Source organism: Sminthopsis crassicaudata, chromosome 6, assembly GCF_048593235.1.
Source record: "Sminthopsis crassicaudata isolate SCR6 chromosome 6, ASM4859323v1, whole genome shotgun sequence".
NCBI classification, from domain to species: Eukaryota; Metazoa; Chordata; class Mammalia; order Dasyuromorphia; family Dasyuridae; genus Sminthopsis; species Sminthopsis crassicaudata.
In genome coordinates, this window is record NC_133622.1 from 1 (window position 1) to 18,250 (window position 18,250).

General features: G+C 45.3%; 1 protein-coding gene across 1 annotated transcript; it reads left to right on the forward strand.

Moving 5' to 3' along the window:
• Window positions 1-391: 391 nt before the first annotated feature.
• Window positions 392-17,486, forward strand: LOC141546261 (striated muscle preferentially expressed protein kinase-like; the record flags this gene model as incomplete). The annotated part of the gene is made up of 20 exons (XM_074273941.1): window positions 392-608; window positions 1,126-1,315; window positions 1,569-1,810; window positions 3,993-4,112; window positions 6,721-6,825; window positions 7,542-7,768; window positions 9,680-9,804; window positions 10,103-10,278; window positions 11,519-11,631; window positions 11,955-12,123; window positions 12,724-12,820; window positions 12,952-13,152; window positions 13,319-13,376; window positions 14,198-14,275; window positions 14,410-14,588; window positions 14,727-14,753; window positions 15,056-15,208; window positions 15,833-15,875; window positions 16,572-16,640; window positions 16,955-17,486. Coding segments are annotated over 20 exons (2,616 nt in total), but the record flags the coding sequence as incomplete, so codon positions are not given.
• Window positions 17,487-18,250: the final 764 nt, after the last annotated feature.

The window sequence follows — 18,250 nt, forward strand, 5'->3', positions numbered from 1 at the left end:
GTCACAAGAGAGAAAATGGGGGACATTGTAGAGAGCTTTTGAAGTATGGAATTGGAGGGGAAAGGGCAGTTCATGATGGATGGCCTTGATTTTCCCTGTCAAGTTGAAGGCATGATTTTCTGCTGAGAGGAAGGATGGAGGGAACAGTAGAGGGGAGTAGAGGAGAGAAGTTTTGAAATCGCCTTCTCAGGAAGTTGGAGACAGTCAGCCAAGGAAGAACGGCAAGACTGGCCCGCACCAGAGAGCGATGAGCCTGGTGTGTGTACTAGATAGCAATAGTATTGTTAAGTGACTTTTTCTTGATTGAATTGACTTCCCAAGGTCTCCCTGTGGCTGAGCTAGGTTGTGCTCAAGGCTCCCTGTCCCTGTCCCTATTCTTTCCTCATAATAGCCAACCTCTGCTTGGTACTTTGTCCAGCATGTTCCTCCCTTCCGTTCCCCCAAACCAGATGAGCTGACCTGCAGTGCCCGGCTGACAGTCCGGCCCTCCCTGGCCCCATTGTTCACGAGGATGTTGGAGGATGTGGAAGTGTTGGAGGGCCGTGGAGCTCGGTTTGATTGCAAGATCAGTGGCTTGCCACCCCCCACCATCACCTGGACTCATTTTGGTAACGTGCTTTAGTAAGATTCTTTGGGCAGCCGCTGGGGGATGGACTAGAGAGATATCACCACTCCCCTGCTCACAAATCTTCTGTGACTCTCTAGTGCCCTTCGTGGTCTGGCGCCAATCTGCTTTTCCAATCTTATTTTAAATTTTTTAAATCTTTAAAATTTAAATCTTTTAAAATTTTCCCCATGCTCTTCCTTCCCCAACCTCACTGAGACCAGAACCTAACTGAAGATCTTCAGCCCTTATTCTCTAAGGGTGATAGTGCAGGACAGGGAACTTCCCCCACCCCCCATTTCCCTCTTGCCTCACCTGGTTCCTTCCCCTGGATTACTCTTCTTGGGCATTTATTCCACCCGTATCATTTTACTCTGCTTGCCTCCTTACTGTGTCCCCTACGACCTTCCAATTCTGACCCCTCCTTCTTTGCCCAAGCTCCCTCTGTTGTTCCTCTTCCTCTTCGCTCCTTTTCTGCCTTCCTCCTTTGGTCTCCTCATTCCACCCCCTCCACTCCTCAGGTAACCCCGTGGAGGAAAATGAGAATGTGAGACTGCGGCATGAGGGGGGCCTCCATTCCCTACTCATAGCCCACGTGGGCACTGAGGATGAAGGTCTGTACGAAGTCAGCGCCTCCAACATTCATGGCCAGGCCAACTGCTCTGCCCAGCTCTACGTAGAAGAACCTCGCTCATCCACCTCAGGGCCCAGGTATTTCCTGGGGGACTTCTGGGGAAGGGGAAGGATGGCGTCTGGGGATACCACCCACCTCCCACCTGCTTTAGCTGGAGTGCCCCCCTTTAAAGGTGAAGGAAATACACTGGGACAAGGAGGGTGGCTAACTTCCAAGAGCCCATGTGTGAAGTGGGCAAGGAGGGGAGCTAACTCCCAGGAGCCCGTGTGTGTGAGGTGGTGGTCTTCCATTTTGGCGGGCAGGGTAAAGTCCTTCAGTTTTCCTGAGCAGTCACATCACTGGTTATAGCTCCAAGCTGGAGAAGATGCCTTCCATCCCTGAGGAACCTGAGCAGGGAGAACTGGAGCGGTTGTCCATGCCAGATTTCCTCAGGCCTCTAATGGACCTGGAAGTGGGGCTGGCCAAGGAGGCAGTGCTGGAGTGCCAGGTGGCTGGACTTCCCTACCCCACCATCAGCTGGTTCCACAATGGTCAGCGCATCCAGAGTTCGGACGATCGACGAATGACACAGTGTAGGTGTCTGGTGTTCAGATGAGGAGGCAGGGAGGGCCTTTGAGTGAGGGTGGGAAATGGGAGGGGAGCAGATGAAGGAGGGACAGGTGTGAGCCATGTCCATTTTTCTTCTTACTTGGAGGTACTCTAACAACTTCTCCTTGTCCTGTTTGCCTACTTCAGCCAGACCCTTTGCTTGGCCAGAGTCAAGATCCAGAAGAGTAAAGAGAAGGATCTTAAATAGCCAGAGAGCAGGAAAAATGAGGATGGACCCCCCCCCATAGTCTACCTTCCCAGCTACATGCTGGCTCTCTGTTTCAGCTGTTCCACAACCTACAATCTACTCCTTAAAAATTTTATATATATATATATATATATATGTATGTATATATATGTATATATACATATATATACATATTCAAATATGTATGGATAATTTTTCAACACTGATCTTTGCAAAACCTTTTGTTCCAAATTTTCTCCCCATTCCCCCCACCCCCTCCCCTGATGGCAAGTAATCCAATATATGTTAAACATAGTAAAATATATGGTAAATCTAATATATGTATACATATTTATGCAATTACTTTGCTGCACAAGAAAAATCAGATATGATCTACTCTTCTAGCATCACCTTGTCATCGATTCTACTGCTTCATACCGCCATAGGCAAGAATACCACCTTTCCTTGTGTTTACTTCTGATATATCTGATATATGTCTGATATATATGCCCCCTGATCTTGTCTGTGACTCTGGCCCTGAATTTCCATCTCGTATGTCTATCTCTGATTTTTAGGAGAGGAAAGAAGGTCCTAGATAAGGGAGATGTTCTGGTAGGGGCAGCTCACAAGTGCAGTATCTCCCTCTTCCATCAATAAATTGTGGGGTTTTCAGCTTAGATAAATTCACCTGTCATATGGAGTGGTGCAAAGAGCTTAGGTAGGGGAATGGTGGGATCTTAGACTGGAGCAGCAAGAAGGTGCTCAGGAGTGGGGGCCTTTGTGCGCCAGGCCTGGAGTCCGAATTTTGTCCCGCAGGCCATTTGAGAGTCATCAGAAGTTTCTGAATCTGTGGTTGTAAGTGCAGAGCTGTGTAATATTTATAAAAGTTATTGCATTTTCTAATAGTCTAGAGTGGGTTGGATTTGAGAGGAGGAAGACTGAAAGCAGAGGGAAGAGTTAGGAGAACAGGAATAGCACTAGACTTGGGAGTCCATAATATCTGAGGGGCTAGCCATAGGGTCTTGGGTCTCAGTTTTCTCATTTGTAAAATGAGAGATTTGAATAAAATCATCTTTAAGGTCTTTCAAGCTCTGACATTTTGTAATTCTGTAATACTAGGCTATTTTGGTTCAGATATGAGAGGCTATGGGTTTGAACTAGGGTCATGGCTGTGGTGAAAATATAAAGGAAAAGGTGTAAGAGACATTTTAGAATAAGAATCAAAGAGATTTAGTGATTTATGGTATAGGGTGAGAGTGAGGGGGGGAAATCAAGAATGACTCCAAGCTTGATGACAGGGAGACTGGAGGTACAAAGAGAAATAGAGAAATTGTTGTTTAACTGGGCACATGACAATGTTTTTTGGTTTTTTAAGTCTTTTGATTTCCTTTTATCTTATTTTGTATTTAAGTTTTAAATTAATAAATATGTTAAAAAAGAAATTGAAGGGAGTGGGACTAGGTTTTTTTTTTAGGGGGGAGTGAAACATAGTAGAAAGATGATCTTTTTAAGTTTTAGACAAATTTAATTTGAAGTGAAGGGGCATCCAAGATTGTCAGCAGAAATTTTTGACTAAAGGCTAGGAGATAACCTGTGTGATCTTGGGGACTTTGGACGAAGCACATCTTCCTGAACTTTGATCTCCTCATCTGTAAAATGATGTAGTTTGATTAGATGATCTATAAGATCCCTTCCAAGTGACAAATCTTTAAGAATCAAAAGTAGACTTGGGAAATCAGCCTTGAGCTGGCTAGACCGGAGGTCTGACCCAAAACAACCATTCTTCCATTCTCGCCATCCCTCTCCTTTCTCTTTGGAGACAGGGATGACGCCAGTAAGTCCACAACCTTGTCTCTGGGTCTCCTCAAGCCTCTTTGTTACTGGGTTTCAGATCAATGCTGAACTTTGGGACTTCAGTCTTTGTAGGGTCTTTCGAGCTCCCGCCTTGTGTTTGTTTTTGTGTTCCTTTCCCTCCCCAGACAGGGATGTACATCGACTGGTGTTCCCAATGGTGGGGCCACAGCATGCTGGGGTCTACAAGAGTGTCATCGCTAACAAGTTGGGCAAGGCTGCCTGTTACGCCCACCTCTATGTCACAGGTGAGGACCCCCTTCCTGACAGTCCCTTCCCAGTCTGAGACCTCAGCATCCCTAGTTCAGAAAGGGCTGCCCTGAATACAGTTGGACATTTGTTTAGAAACTTCCTGTGGCACTCTTTTTACATCAGAGAGTATGGGGGTTGTGGGGGGAAACTATTGATATTTTCACTTCAAGATCAAACGATCAATATACAGGTGCTCATGGCCAAATAAGTTTGGCTTGCCCTGGATTACACTGGAATTTTTTTCTTTTAAATAGTATTTTAGTTTTTCTAATTACATGCATCAACAATTTTTAACACTCATTTTTTCATAAAAAGTTGAGTTGCAAAATTTCTTCCTCCCTCCTTCCCTTCCATCTTCCTTAAGACAGTAAGCAATTTGATATAGGTTATAAATGTGCAATCATGTACAACATTTCCATATTAGTTATGTTGTGAAAGAAGAAACAGAACAAAAGGGAAAAAACACACACCCAAAAATAAAGAAAGTGAAAATAGTGTGCTCCAAACTGCTAGTTCCTTCTTTGGATGTGGATAGCATTTTCCATCATGAGTGTATTGGAATTATCTTGGATCATTGCATTGCTGAGAAGAGCTAAATCAATCCTAGTAGATCATTGCACGATGTTGCAGATACTGTGTACAATGTTCTCCTGGTTCTGCTCATTTCACTTTGCATGAATTCATGTATTAGTCAGGGTTTCTTGACTTTTATTCATGGACTCTTTTGGCAAGTTGGTGAAAGTTATGATTCCCTTATCAGAATAATAAGTTTTTTAAAAAATTCATAATAGAAAGAAATGCTAAATTTTAGTTAGAGGCTATTGAAAATAAAGATGTATTTTTTTCATCCAGACTCATGGATCCCTCCTGAAATCTATCCACAGATTGCTTGGGGGCTAGGAAATGGACTCTTAAGTTAAGATATCTTTGTCTAGAGACAGAAAACTTGCATTCAAGTCTTGTCTCTGATACCGTGTGGCCATGGGCAAATTACATAATCTGTTGCTTCATAAAATTTTTCCATTTAAAATTCCTTTTCTCCTCAAAAACTTTTCACATGACCCTGGTATATAAGCATATAAGACAAGCATACAAATCAAATATTTACTGATAATAAGTCATAACTTCATGACCCCTACATTCAGTTGCACAATCCCTTGTGGAGTTGAGATCCACAGTTTAAGAAACTCTGCTTTAAGCTACATGTATAAACACATGCTCCAGGGAATACATGTGACCTAAAATACCCCTAAACAACATTAAAATGTAACTGGGAAAAATTTAACAAAATAAGTAAAAATATAGCAAAACATAAATAATATCACTTTTTTGAATATTTTATTTCCCCCCAATTACATGTAAAAGCAATTTAAAATATTTGGTTTTTTTAAATTTTTCATTCTAAATTCTCTCTCTTCTTCCCTGAGATGGTAAGCAATTTGATATAGGTTATACATGTGCAATCATGCAAAACATATAATATTGCATTTTAACACCAAGTCCATGTTCAGCCTGCAAAGATTCTTATGTATAATTTATGGCCCCAATTTCTCTTTGAGCAACTCTCTAAGTCATAGTTGCTAAGGGTTGAATCCCGTATTTGTAGGAGGAATTACCTGGATTCATTGGTCAGAGGACCAGTTTAGCTCAGGTTAGAGATGCTTATCACTGAGTTGGTGACAGAAAGTGGCCAGGCTTTCTGGGAAATAATACAGAGTGCAATGAACAGGACCAGAAGAATAATTTTATATAATCACAATCACATTGACAATAACAGACAACTTTGAAAGATTTCAGAGCTCACCAGAATTTCAATGCATCATCAGCCATGAATTCAGAGCACCAGTGATGAAGTCTGGTAGCCACCTCCTGACACAGGGGCAACAGACTCAGGATGCAGAATGAGACATAAGCTTTGGGGCAGGGCCAATGTAGGAATTTGTGCATATTTATTTCAAAGGTTTTCTTTTTTCTTTGAGGGTAGGGTGGGAAGGAGAAAAAAATACATGTTTTGTTAATTGTAAAAAATTACATTTAGAAATTGAAAAACTAAGTCAGACTACAGGAAATTGAATGATAAAAGTTTTTAGCTACAGAAATTCACACTGTCTAGTAAGGCAGGATGATAGAAGAAGGAGAAAGGGGGGGAAGAAGGAGAAGAAGGAGAAGGAGGAGGAGGAAGAGGAGAAGAAGGAGGAGGAGAAGGAGGAGGAGGAGGAGGAGGAGGAGGAGGAGGAGGAGGAGAAGAAGAAGAAGAAGAAGAAGAAGAAGAAGAAGAAGAAGAAGAAGAAGAAGAAGAAGAAGAAGAAGAAGAAGAAGAAGAAGAAGAAGAAGAAGAAGAAGAAGAAGAAGAAGAAGAAGAAGAAGAAGAAGAAGAAGAAGAAGAAGAAGAGAAAGAGAAGATGGTGATGGGTGATGGTGATAATGCTGCTGCTGCTGATGATGATAATGATAATGATGATGATAACATGGTGATAAGTGATGTCCCTTTCCTGGGATTTTCTCATGGGCACTTGAGTAGCCCTTGTGGTTCTGGCATTCCTTCCTGGAAGATGTGGGATCCACCCCCACCTCACCAGAATTTCTTCTCGTTATGGCTTTCAGATCTAGTTCCTGGTCCTCCCGATGGGCCCCCACAAATTGTGACTGTGACTGGGAGAATGGTTATGCTCAAATGGAACCCTCCTAGAAGTGTTGACATGGCTATTGGTGAGTCCGGAGTGCAGAGAAACATGGGGAGTACAGGTGGACATGAATTGTGGGGAGTACAGGTGGGCATGAATTGCCAGGGGGAGCATGGAGGCTTAAGGAAACCCACAACTAAACCTACAACTAAATGGAGTGAGAACAGATGGGAGAAAGGCTCCTGGAAAGGAGAACAGGGAGGAAGGTTTGGATAGGTGAGACTGCAGCCCTCCTCCCATTCCCTGGTCCCTTCCCTCCCTTTCCTACATCATCTGTGAGCTGTCACTGGGAGTTAGGACTTAAGAGTCAGATATTTCACTGTGTCCAGCTGTGTCTGCTGACTACTGATCTGGCCCTTGGGCTGGGAACACAGAATATGCAGGTCTGCAAATGGGGACTGTCTGGGGCTGTGCTCCTGCTCCATGCCTCAGTTTTTCTACTTGAAGAAGCATCAATGGCTGTGTTCACAGGTATCATATGCTGTAATAGAAATAGAACTCGATGGGGAACCAGAAGATCTATGTTCAAATGTTGACCAACTCTAGGCAAATCATTTATTTGTTTTCTTATTTGTAAAATGAGGGGCTTGGACTAAATGAGTCCCTTCTAGCTCTAATGCTCTAGCAGGAGTCCCCTGTTTTCCAGGGAAGGGAAGTCCTAGCCTTAGTGTTGGAGGCTTGAGTGTGAGCAGGAAAACCTTGCTACAAAAAAATGTTCCCTACCTGCTTTCCTTCTGTTAGATCCCAACACTCTGACTTACACAGTCCAGCATCAAGTGGTAGGTTCAGGCCAGTGGACAGCTCTGGCCACTGGCCTAAGGGAGCCAAGCTGGGCTGCCATGGGACTGCGCAAAGGGGCGGAACACATCTTTCGAGTCCTCAGCACCACAGTCAAGAGCAGCAGCAAGCCTTCCCCAGCCTCCGAACCTGTGAAGCTGCTGGAACGGGGTAGGGTGGACAACTGGATGGTGGTCCTGGGATACTCGTGCCTCCAGTGAAGCGAGCCAGAGTAGGAGTAGTGATGAGAACCTGCTGGGGATGGTGCTGAGTGATAGAGAGAGAAATGATCCGAGGTGGGATTGGAAGGAAACCCAGTATACTAAGACAGGGCTGGGCAGAGGGGTGGGGACAAACCAGGAATTCAAGGAGGAAAGGAGATGAGTTTTTCCCCACCCTACCAAAAACTGGGCACTAGAACCTCAGCTTCTGAGCTTCTGCGAGACATCAAAGAATTTTCATTTAATTGTACCCTTCTCATCTTGTTGTGTCCTCTGTTTCCTGTTTCTCTAGCACCTGCCTAAACCTGCAGGCTACTCTTAGTTCTCCTAAATTCTCTTGGCTCTAGGGTAGAAACAACCTATTTCCTTCCCCTTTGTTCATCTGAGTATTTCTGTGCATATGCCCATCTGGTATTGCCAGTGGGTGTAGTAAACCGGTGAATATTTCCCTGGTGGAAGGCAATGGAACCATATATGACTCAGCCAAAGTAGGTAGAGCTTTGCAGATATGGCCACTGGGAGGACTAGCTCTGAAAACTGATGAGAAGAGACCCAGGAGGGGTGCTTGCCTTGAAAGGCAAAATTGAGTCTTTCACACACACACACACACACAAAAAAAAGCTTTACCAAAACTCAAGGGAGAAAAGAGCAAAGAAAACATTGATATGATATAAAATTGATGAGCTATTGAACTTGAGAATCTTATCCTAAATAAGGAATTTTTAAACTGGGGTCCCTGAATTTTTTAATTTTGATAATTGCATTTCAATAGAATTGGTTTTCCTTTTAATTTTGTATATTTTGTTTTATGCATTTAAAATATGATTCTTTTTTAAAATTAAATTTAAAAAATATGCTTTAGAAAATTGCTCCATAGATTTCACCAGATTATCCAAAGTGTCTATGACCTAGAAAAGGTTAAGAACTTTTGTCCTATACTATACTAGAGGCTGAGCTTCAACTTTTGTAAGCTTGTGCAAAACTCCAAACTTCTCAATTTCTCCATCTATAAAATGGGCTTAATACTTGTTATTGGAAGGAAAGCACTTTAAAATAGTCTGAAGTGGGGCAGCCAGGTGGCACAATGGATAGAGCATCAGCTCTGAAGTCAGGAGGACCTGACTTCCTAGCTGTGTGACCCTGGGCAAGTCACTTAACCCCAATTGCCTCAGCAAATAATAATAATAAAAATAAAATAAAATAATCTGAAGTGCCTTATAAATGAGTTATTATTAATAATAAGTTTGCCTTAATCTGGCTATAAAGGCTGGCCTAAGCTTCATGGCTGACTAGCTACCTCCTTTCCTTCATCTACCATCTCTCCTTTCCACCTGTGATCTCACCATTTTGCCTTCGGGGAAAAAAAAATTTGCTATTACTATACATCAGCCTTCCAGCTCATTGCAGGTTCCCTCAGCATCTCAAGGCTGGCACCCCCCTGGGTCTACTTCCATCAGTTTTCAGAGACAGGCCTCCCAGTGGCCATATCTGCAAAGTGCTGCCTAATTTGACTGAGTCATAGTTCCATTGCCTTCCACCAGGGAAATATTTATCAGCTTCTAACACCCATGGACAATCATGTGCATGTACAATTTGTCCAGTGAAGGGTCTTTCTTTATAGGAGTGTGGCCCTATAGGCCGGACTGAAGGGCTGGGGGCCAGACCCAGTGGGGAGGTAGAGAGAGAAGGCACCCGACAGGGAGTCGGGGGGCTTCAGTTAGAGTCTGCTCCCTGCCTCTGAGCTCCTCAGGCATGAACCAGATGCATTCTCAGCTTCCCTTCCTTAGCTTTCTGTGTTTCTATGATGGATTCTTTTCTCTGCTTGTGTAGCTCTGGAGGACCTCCTCCCTCCTCACCCCATTTATTCTCCTGGTTCTTTAGGCCCTGTCCTGGAAGAAGCCCCTTGTTGTGCTGGACAAGCCAGACGTGGTATATGTGGTAGAGGGGCAGCCGGTCAGTGTCACTGTTACCTTCAATCACGTGGAAGCCCAAGTTATCTGGAGGAGGTGCTCTTAACTACCGGCTCTACCCTGCCTTACCCAGCGCATTCTCACCTTCCCTTAGCCCCACCAATTAGTCTCCACCTTACCCAGCTATGCTCCCTACACCTGCCCCTCTCCCTCAAGGGAGAAAAAAACCCAAAGAAAACATTGCTATGATATAAAATTGATGAGCTGTTGAACTTGGTAATCTTATCCTAAATCAGGAATGTTTAGCCCTGAACTTTAAAAAATAATGTTTTGGTAGTTGCTAGAATGCTCCTCAGTTGAAGGTGATCATTCCTCTCTTTCCCACCCCGTCCAGCTGTCGAGGGGCACTGCTGGAGGCACGTGCAGGCATGTATGAGTTGAGCCAGCCAGATGATGACCAGTACTGTTTGCGCATCTGCCATGTGAATCGCCGAGACGTGGGGCCCCTCAGCTGTACAGCCCGGAACCGGCACGGCACCCAGGCTTGCTCCGTCACCCTGGAACTCGCAGGTGGCTTGGTCTCCATCCGAGGCTGCTGCCTTTTTCAAAGGGACTCTGCCAGCATTTAAGAAAAAGAAGTTGATTTCATTCTGTTCGACAAACAGAATAAAGAAGCTTTCAAAGCACAACCTTAGAGCCCGCAGAAATCCTCATATCTCCCCATCAGGCTGGCACAAGTTGCCCTGACCAATCAGCACTGACCACTCACTAGCTGGTTCCAGCTGTGCCCAGGACAAACCCCTGACTTTCTCTTGTCAAAAGCAGAGCTCCTTGTGGTCCCCTCCTGCCAGTTTCTGGGGGTCAGTGCTCCAAGCCACTTATGAATCCATCACATTTGCAAGGCTCTAGCCAGACCGATCCAATTCAGGTCAATTAAGTCCAACAGATATCTATTTATATTAAGTACCCACTACATATGGAGCCCTGTCTAAGCTTTGGGGAGATTAAATTTGAAAGTGCTGGTCCTCTTAAAACTCAGAAGGAGGACATGATAAACATTGGCAAATAGAACACAAAATAATCCGTGAAAATTGCATTGTACAATAAAAGGTACAAGGTGCTAGACTTTGGGGAGATTAAACTCGAGAGCGCTTGTCTTTTTAGAATTCAGGAGGTTATGATAAACATTGGCAAATGGAACACAAAATAATCCGTGAAAAATGCATTGTACAAAAAAGGTACAATTCACTTGTTTCTGCTTTTTTTTTTCTCTTGTGGTTTTCCCCTTTTGTTCTTTTTTCTCTCAACATGGTTCATAAAGAAATGCTTATTAAAAAGTTAATATACATGTATAACCAGAAAAATAAAACAATTAATAAAAAACAAACAACAATAAAAGGTATATGTGTTAGGTGGGACTTTAACGAAAAAGGTCATGGTCAACCAAAGTGAGGGCAAGGAAGGCTTCCTGGAGGTGACAAGTGAGTTGGATTATAAAGGAATTCAACAAGTGAAGAGGAGAGAAAGAATTCTAGGCATAAAGAACCATCTGAGCAAAATCTTGGAGCTAATAATAAGTCCAGTTTAGAGGGGCATGGGTATGTACAACAGAATTAAATGAACTAAAGCAGAAGTAAGGTTGCAGAGGGCCTTAAATGCCTATTTTTATAGGTGATAGTGAGCTACTGAAGAGTCTCAAGCTGAGAACTTTCATGACTCCTTCAGAGGGTTTGAAATAACCCCATAGACTGTGACAAATCAGTATAATTTCCAGCAAGGAAGATTCACTTCTTGAGACTTTATGTTTCAGAGGCGCCACGGTTCGAGTCCATCATGGAGGACGTGGAGGTTGGATCTGGAGAAACGGCTCGTTTTGCCGTCGTGGTGGAAGGGAAGCCCCTGCCCGACATTATGTGGTACAAGGTGAGTGCGGGATGGAGGGAATGGGTAGCTCCAGCTTCTATGGGAGGATTAAGGGAAGAAAGATTGAGTTTGGAGAACAGAAGGAAGCCTGGGAGAGTCTTGGAGGAGAGCACGAGTTTTCTCATTCTAAGAAGGTGCAGCAAGAAATGAGCTCTCTAAATGGAGCTGGCATTTTTAAGGAGGGGGGATGCTGACCTTGGGAGGATGAACAAGGAAGAAATTGAAGTTCCTGTGAGGAATCAGGGTTGTGGGGAGCACAGGAGAGCTGTGGGGGCTTGGGCGTGATTGGGGCCCAGGGGTGGAGGTGATCTCCTGATCTGCAGGAGGAGGCCCTGTTGGAGGAGAGCAGCCACGTGAGCTTTGTATATGAAGAAAGCGAGTGCTCCTTGGTTGTGCTGAGCACGGGACCCCAAGATGGCGGCGTCTATACCTGCACGGCCCGCAACCTGGCAGGGGAAGTGTCTTGCAAAGCCGAGCTTGCCATTCAAACAGGTAGGGTTCTTGCATTTGCTCCCCCTTTTCTCCTAGGAACCCTACTTTTCATACTTCCCTTTTTCCAGGGTCCACATAGAAATCCCTGTGGTCCAATTCTCCTGGGTTTAGTTCCTCTATTTATATGATCACAGATTTAAAGCCAGAAGAAATCTTAGAAGCCATCCATTTTTTTTTAAACAGATGAGCAAACTAAGAGAAGTTAAGTGATTTATAGTGTCACATAAACTTAATAATAATTATTTGAAGGGGAGAGGAAATTGGAACACAAGATTTTGCAAGGGTTAATGTAGAAAAAATAGCCATGCATGTTTTGAAAATAAAAAGCTTTAATAAAAAATAATAAAAACACTAGAAAAAATTATTTGGGGCACTATTTTAACTCAGTTTTTCTAATCCAGATCTAGGAGCGTATCTTAGCATTCTTTTCTAGTCCCCAATATCCTATTTTCCAGCCACTGATACCGAAGTATTGGCCCCTTCTCTTCGCCACTTCCCGGCCCACCTTCAGCATTATCAATTGCTCCCTTCCCCTATTTTCATTCCATCCCCTCTTTCTGTCCTTCAGCCCTCCATCCATCAGCCTTATCTTTCTTGCAGCTCAGACATCCATGGAGATTGAGGGAGCCGGGGAAGATGCAGAGCTGCGGGGACGGAGGCTCAGTGACTTTTATGATATTCATCAGGAGATCGGCAGGTAGGGCAGGGGATCCTCTTCCTGGAGAGGCTGAAGGCCTCGGAGCTGGGGTCCATGGGGGAGGGTGAAAGGGACAGAGGTCCCGGCATGGGGAGCAGACCCTGACCCCCGTCCGGCTCCCTGTGTCTCAGAGGCGCCTTCTCCTACCTTCGTCGGGTGGTGGAGCGGAGTTCCGGCCTCGAGTTTGCTGCCAAGTTCATCCCAAGCCAGGCCAAGCCCAAGGCATCTGCCCGTCGGGAGGCCGGGCTGTTATCCAGGCTCCAGCACGACTGTGTCATCTACTTCCATGAAGCCTTTGAAAGGCGGCGGGGACTTGTTATTGTCACCGAACTGTACCCAGGGATGGGCTGTGGGGAGATGTGGCCACTGTCTGCTGCCCAGCTGCTCTAAAGTGTGGGAGGGGGCCGGTGGGGATGTTGGGGAGGGGGGGGAGGAGGAAGCCCAGGGGGGCTGATGAGGGCCAATCCAGGCCACTTTTCTCCTTGACTCTGGATTCAGCTGCACTGAAGAACTTCTAGAAAGAATGGCCAGGAAACCAACCGTGTGTGAGTCTGAGGTGAGGGCAGGGGATGGGTGGAGTTGGGTGTGGGGCTCCTTCTCCTGTTTAAAGCTCTGCCATGGCCAGGACCAAATTCTGGGGAGATAGCGCTGTCCATGGTGTGAAGATGGAGGTGGATGGGGCAGGACAAAGAGAAATGCACTCTTCAGGAACCCCTTAGTCCAATTAATCCTTGGTGCATTGGGGACCGGCTCCAGGCTTTGCAAGCAACACACTACCTAGGAATTAATTTTTAAAACTGGTATTTTTTAAATGGAAACAACCTGACTAAAATTTATCACTGAAATTTTAAGTCCATTAAAAATAGATTAATATGGAAAAAACCAATCAAATTCAGTTTCTCTCATCCAGTATCTCAAAGGTCTCTCCTTTTTCCCCCCCTTTTCCCAATCAAAAGTTGTCCCAGAATCTATGTTCAGTATCAATTACCCGTATCAAAGGTACCCCATGTCAATATTTCTGCTGCTTTTCAGCTCTTTTTAGAAACAATTTTCCCCATCCTTAAAATGTAAGCTTTGGGAGATCAGGGGCTGTTTTTTTGTTTTTTGTTTTTTTTCCTGGTTGTATTTGTATGCCCTGAGCTTAGCCCAATATCTGGAACACAGCAGGAGCTAAATAAATGCTTGTTAACTGATTGACCGTTTATGCCTTCAATGCCATCTCTCCTCTTGTGGGCTCATTCTTCTATCACAGCTGAGCCCTACTTAATTTGTGTTGCCAAGCTTGTTTTTCCCCACTATGGCTGCATTCTGTCTGGATAACAGTTCTGGGTATACCCCCACTCTCCCTGTGGGCTCTGGGCCCCACTGTCTCTCCAGATCCGGACCTATGTGAGGCAGGTTTTGGAGGGACTCGCTTACCTTCACCAGAGCCATGTGCTGCACCTGGATATCAAGGTGAGAAGAGGGCAGGGGGAGGGGAAGCTGGGAGCTGAGCGGGAGGAAGGGGAGCCAAACAACAGCTGTCTAAGCCCGAGAGAGCCCAGGCTGACCAGGGCACATACAAAGAGCCGCCTCTCCCTCTCCTCTAGCCAGAAAACCTGCTGGTGTGTGATGGGGCTGGGGGCTCAGAGCAAGTGCGAATCTGTGACTTTGGCAATGCCCAGGAGCTAACGCCAGACGAGCCCCAGTACTGCCAGTATGGCACCCCTGAATTCGTGGGGCCCGAGATCGTCAACCAGACACCTGTGTCCGGCGTCACCGATGTGTGGTGAGTGGGAGGCAGGGTTGGGGACTTGTACCAGGTTCGGGGGTACCAAAAGAGTCCACAATAATGTTAACTGGGGAGAAGGCTATAGCCTGTACACTGGGGTCCCTGCTGGTGACATCTGTCCTTTCTTTTCCACAGGCCTGTCGGTGTGGTTGCCTTCCTCTGGTAAAGACCTCTGTGGCGGCTGAGTCCCTTTCGTGCCCTCTTTTCTCTCTGCCTTAAGCAGCAGCCTGATTTGGGAAGGTGGAAAAAGGGAGACCCCATGGATCTGAAAGGATCTGTCACGGCTTTGATCCCTATACAGCCCACATCGGAGTCTTTGTGGCTGCCTGAGCCCTGCCCTTTCCCTTTATCCCTGATGATTATGATCCTCCCAATTTGTACCATATGAACCTCAGCTCCCCTTGCTTCTGTCGCTGGAATCCCTCTCCCCTTGCCCTCCCGTTAACAGCCTTCTCCCTCTGCAGTCTGACCGGGATCTCGCCCTTTGTCGGGGAGAATGACCGGACAACACTGATGAACATCCATAACTACAACGTGGCCTTTGAGGAGACGACGTTCCTCAGTCTGAGCCGAGAGGCCCGAGGCTTCCTCATTAAAGTTCTAGTTCAAGACCGGCTGTGAGTCCCAGGGTACCCCCTGAGGATTCCCCTTTGCCTTCATCTATCCCACCTCATCCATCCTAGTAGTCTCCTTTCCACCCCCCTCCCAGCCTCTTAGGGCGGAGCATCTCCCCAAACTTGTTTCTTTAATATTTCAGTAACAATATTGCAACATAACTGAACTCCTTGGAAATCTTCTGCCCTTCGTTTGATACATTTAAAAACATTACACTGACAGGGGGTTTGCAGGCTTCCCCAAATTGCCAGAGGAGTCCATGACACTGAGCTGGTTAAAAGCCCTGCTTTAATAGCTTTATGATGGTAGCTAATATTTATAGAGCTTATTTATGTCAAGCACTAGAAAATTTGCTAAGCACTACATATATATATATATACACATACACACATACATATATGTATATGCTCATTTGATCCTTTGGATAACCATGTGGGGCAGTTGCTATCATTATTTAAAGATAAGGAAGCTAAGGATAAGTTTGGTGCGGTCAGAATTTGGACTCACATCCTCTGACATCAGAGCCAGTGGTTTTCCCATTGGGCCACAGGGCTGGGCTTGGGGCCGTATCTTGAGGTATTTCCCCTCTCCTCTCAGTCCCATTTAACCTCTCCGTCTCTTTGCAGGCGACCCACAGCTGAGGAAACCTTGGAGCATCCTTGGTTTAAGGTGAGAATCTTCATGGAGTGGGTGGTGGGTGTGAATCATGTCCATCTTCATAAAGCTAGGAGGTATAATGAACTGAGTGCTGCTCTTAGAGATAGGAAGATAAGAGTTCAAATCCAGAAGCAAACTTTATTAGATTGGATTACTTGCCATTTGGGTGGGGGGGTGGGGAAAGGGAAGGAAAAATTTGGAACACGAGATTTTGCAAGGATCAATGTTGAAAAATTATCCATGCATATGTTTTGAAAATAAAAAGCTTAATAAAAATATAAATAAAAACAAAAAAAAATCATTTTATTAGTAGATAGTATAATGGATAGAATGTCAGACTCATCTTCCTGAATTTAAATGTGGCCTCAGACACTTACTAGCTGAATGATCCTGGCCAAGTCACTGAACTCTGCTTGCCTCAGTTTCCTTATCTGTAAAACAAGTTGGAGAATAAACCCCCAGATGGGGTCCCTAAAAGTTAGACATGACTAAAAAACTGAACAAAAGCAACAAAAAACAGTTCTTCAGTTCTCAGTCTCCTTTTCCTCATCTGTGCTGTTAGCATCACTCCCCAGTTCCTGTAGTCAGCAGCAGATCCTTGCTTGCAGAAGACAGAGGTTGGAGCTTAGGGAGGGCAAGAGAGGGGTGCCCAGAAGGAGCTGAAGACTTCACCCCTCTTCACTCTGACTTCCTCCTCTGGGTTTGTAGGCAACGGAAAAGGGTGCGGATATCAGCACTGACCACCTGAAGCTGTTCCTATCTCGAAGGAGGTGGCAGGTGAGCCTTATTCCCTCCCCCCACATTCTGACCTACCTCTGCCCCCTTTTATGTTCTACCTGTCCCCCCTTTCCCCTCTCCTGTTTGTCTCTTCTCCCCCATCCCTCTTCTCTCTCTTTCCCTTTTCTCTTCCTGTTTGTCTCTCCCTTTGCCTTCATCCTTTTTCTTGCACAAACTCCTCCTCAGCAGATCCCATTCCCATCTGGCTTCTAGGGGCTTCTCTGGGAAAATGGGCCCCCAGGCAGGAAAGAGCCTGACTCTCAGTGCCTTTAAGCTCCACTTGGGCTCCTGTGTCTTTTCTGCTTGCTACTCAGGCCTGGATGTGCTGGGGGTGCTGGTGAATGCTGAGAGCCCATCAGCAGTGATCCTTCTGCATCTTCTAACTGTCAGTAGCTCCTACCCAGCCTTGGGGTGAATGGCCACTTTATTTTTCATTAAGACTCCAGAAACTGATGTTTTTAGAAGGACCTGGCTAAGAAACACATAGTCTAAAATTTACGTTTAAGGGGGAATGGGTAAATGAAACTAAGTTTAAAGCCTTCAGGAATATTCTCCTGATTCCTCTAATCTAAACGTAAAGATCCCAGCTTCCCAGTTAATCCTCTCTGCCCCAGAGCATCCAGGCCTGGAATCACTGCATGGAGAGCCTCCAGCCTGCCTCTGGAGTCGACCCCATTCTTCCAGCTGTGCCTCCAACCAAATTCCGGCTTGTTTTCGCTTCAAAGCTGGTGCCCTTCTGGGCCCCCCTGCCAACTTCTGGGCTGCGTTCTGGAGCCATCAGTCTTCTATATTAGCAAATCTCTGCCAGTTTCCCAAACGGTGCACTAGAGCATCCATGAGAAAATGTCTGCGTTAGCAAAGGCTGGGGGGACGAAGGGAAGAGGGGGGTGGGGAATGGGGTGACCACCCAGGAATGCAAATAAATCTACAGTAGCTGAGAGCAGTCACCATCCTGCCCTAATGTAAGAGACCCACTCCACTACTGAGCCAAAGCAAGGTTCCTGTTTTCCTAAACACACTCATCCTCCTCCTCGTTATTATCTTTGTGAGAATTTATATTTGAATATATGAATATATCTTTGAATATTTGAATATATAAACATATTTATTGCTTTGAGGTTTGCAAATTGTTCTACATATATCATCTCAATCCTCATTGTCACCCTAGAAGGTAGTTGCTATTATTATCCCCATTTTACAGATAAGGAAACTGAAACAGAAGGATATTAAGTGATGTCCAAGGTGACACAATTGAACTGATGATTTGCCTTCATGTCCAACTTTTTGTCCGCTATAGGATATGACCTAGCTGCCTCGTCATTTCATCCCTGCCCCCCTTGGTATCTCTCCTCATTCTGCTATAACCTAACACACATGCATGTACACCCCACTACCCTGTAGGAGGCCCTAGGTTACACAGCCGCCTCCTGGGTTCTGTTACTGCTCCAGGGGATTGCCTCAGCAATTCCTTCTGGCTGTATTCATGCTATTCTCTCACTTCTGGGTCCAGAAACCAGGCTTCTAACCTTGTGGTCTCAGGCTTCTTGTCTCCCTACCCATACATGAGCCAGTTCCTCCCCTTCTTTTTTACTGCCCCCCTCTCTGACTTC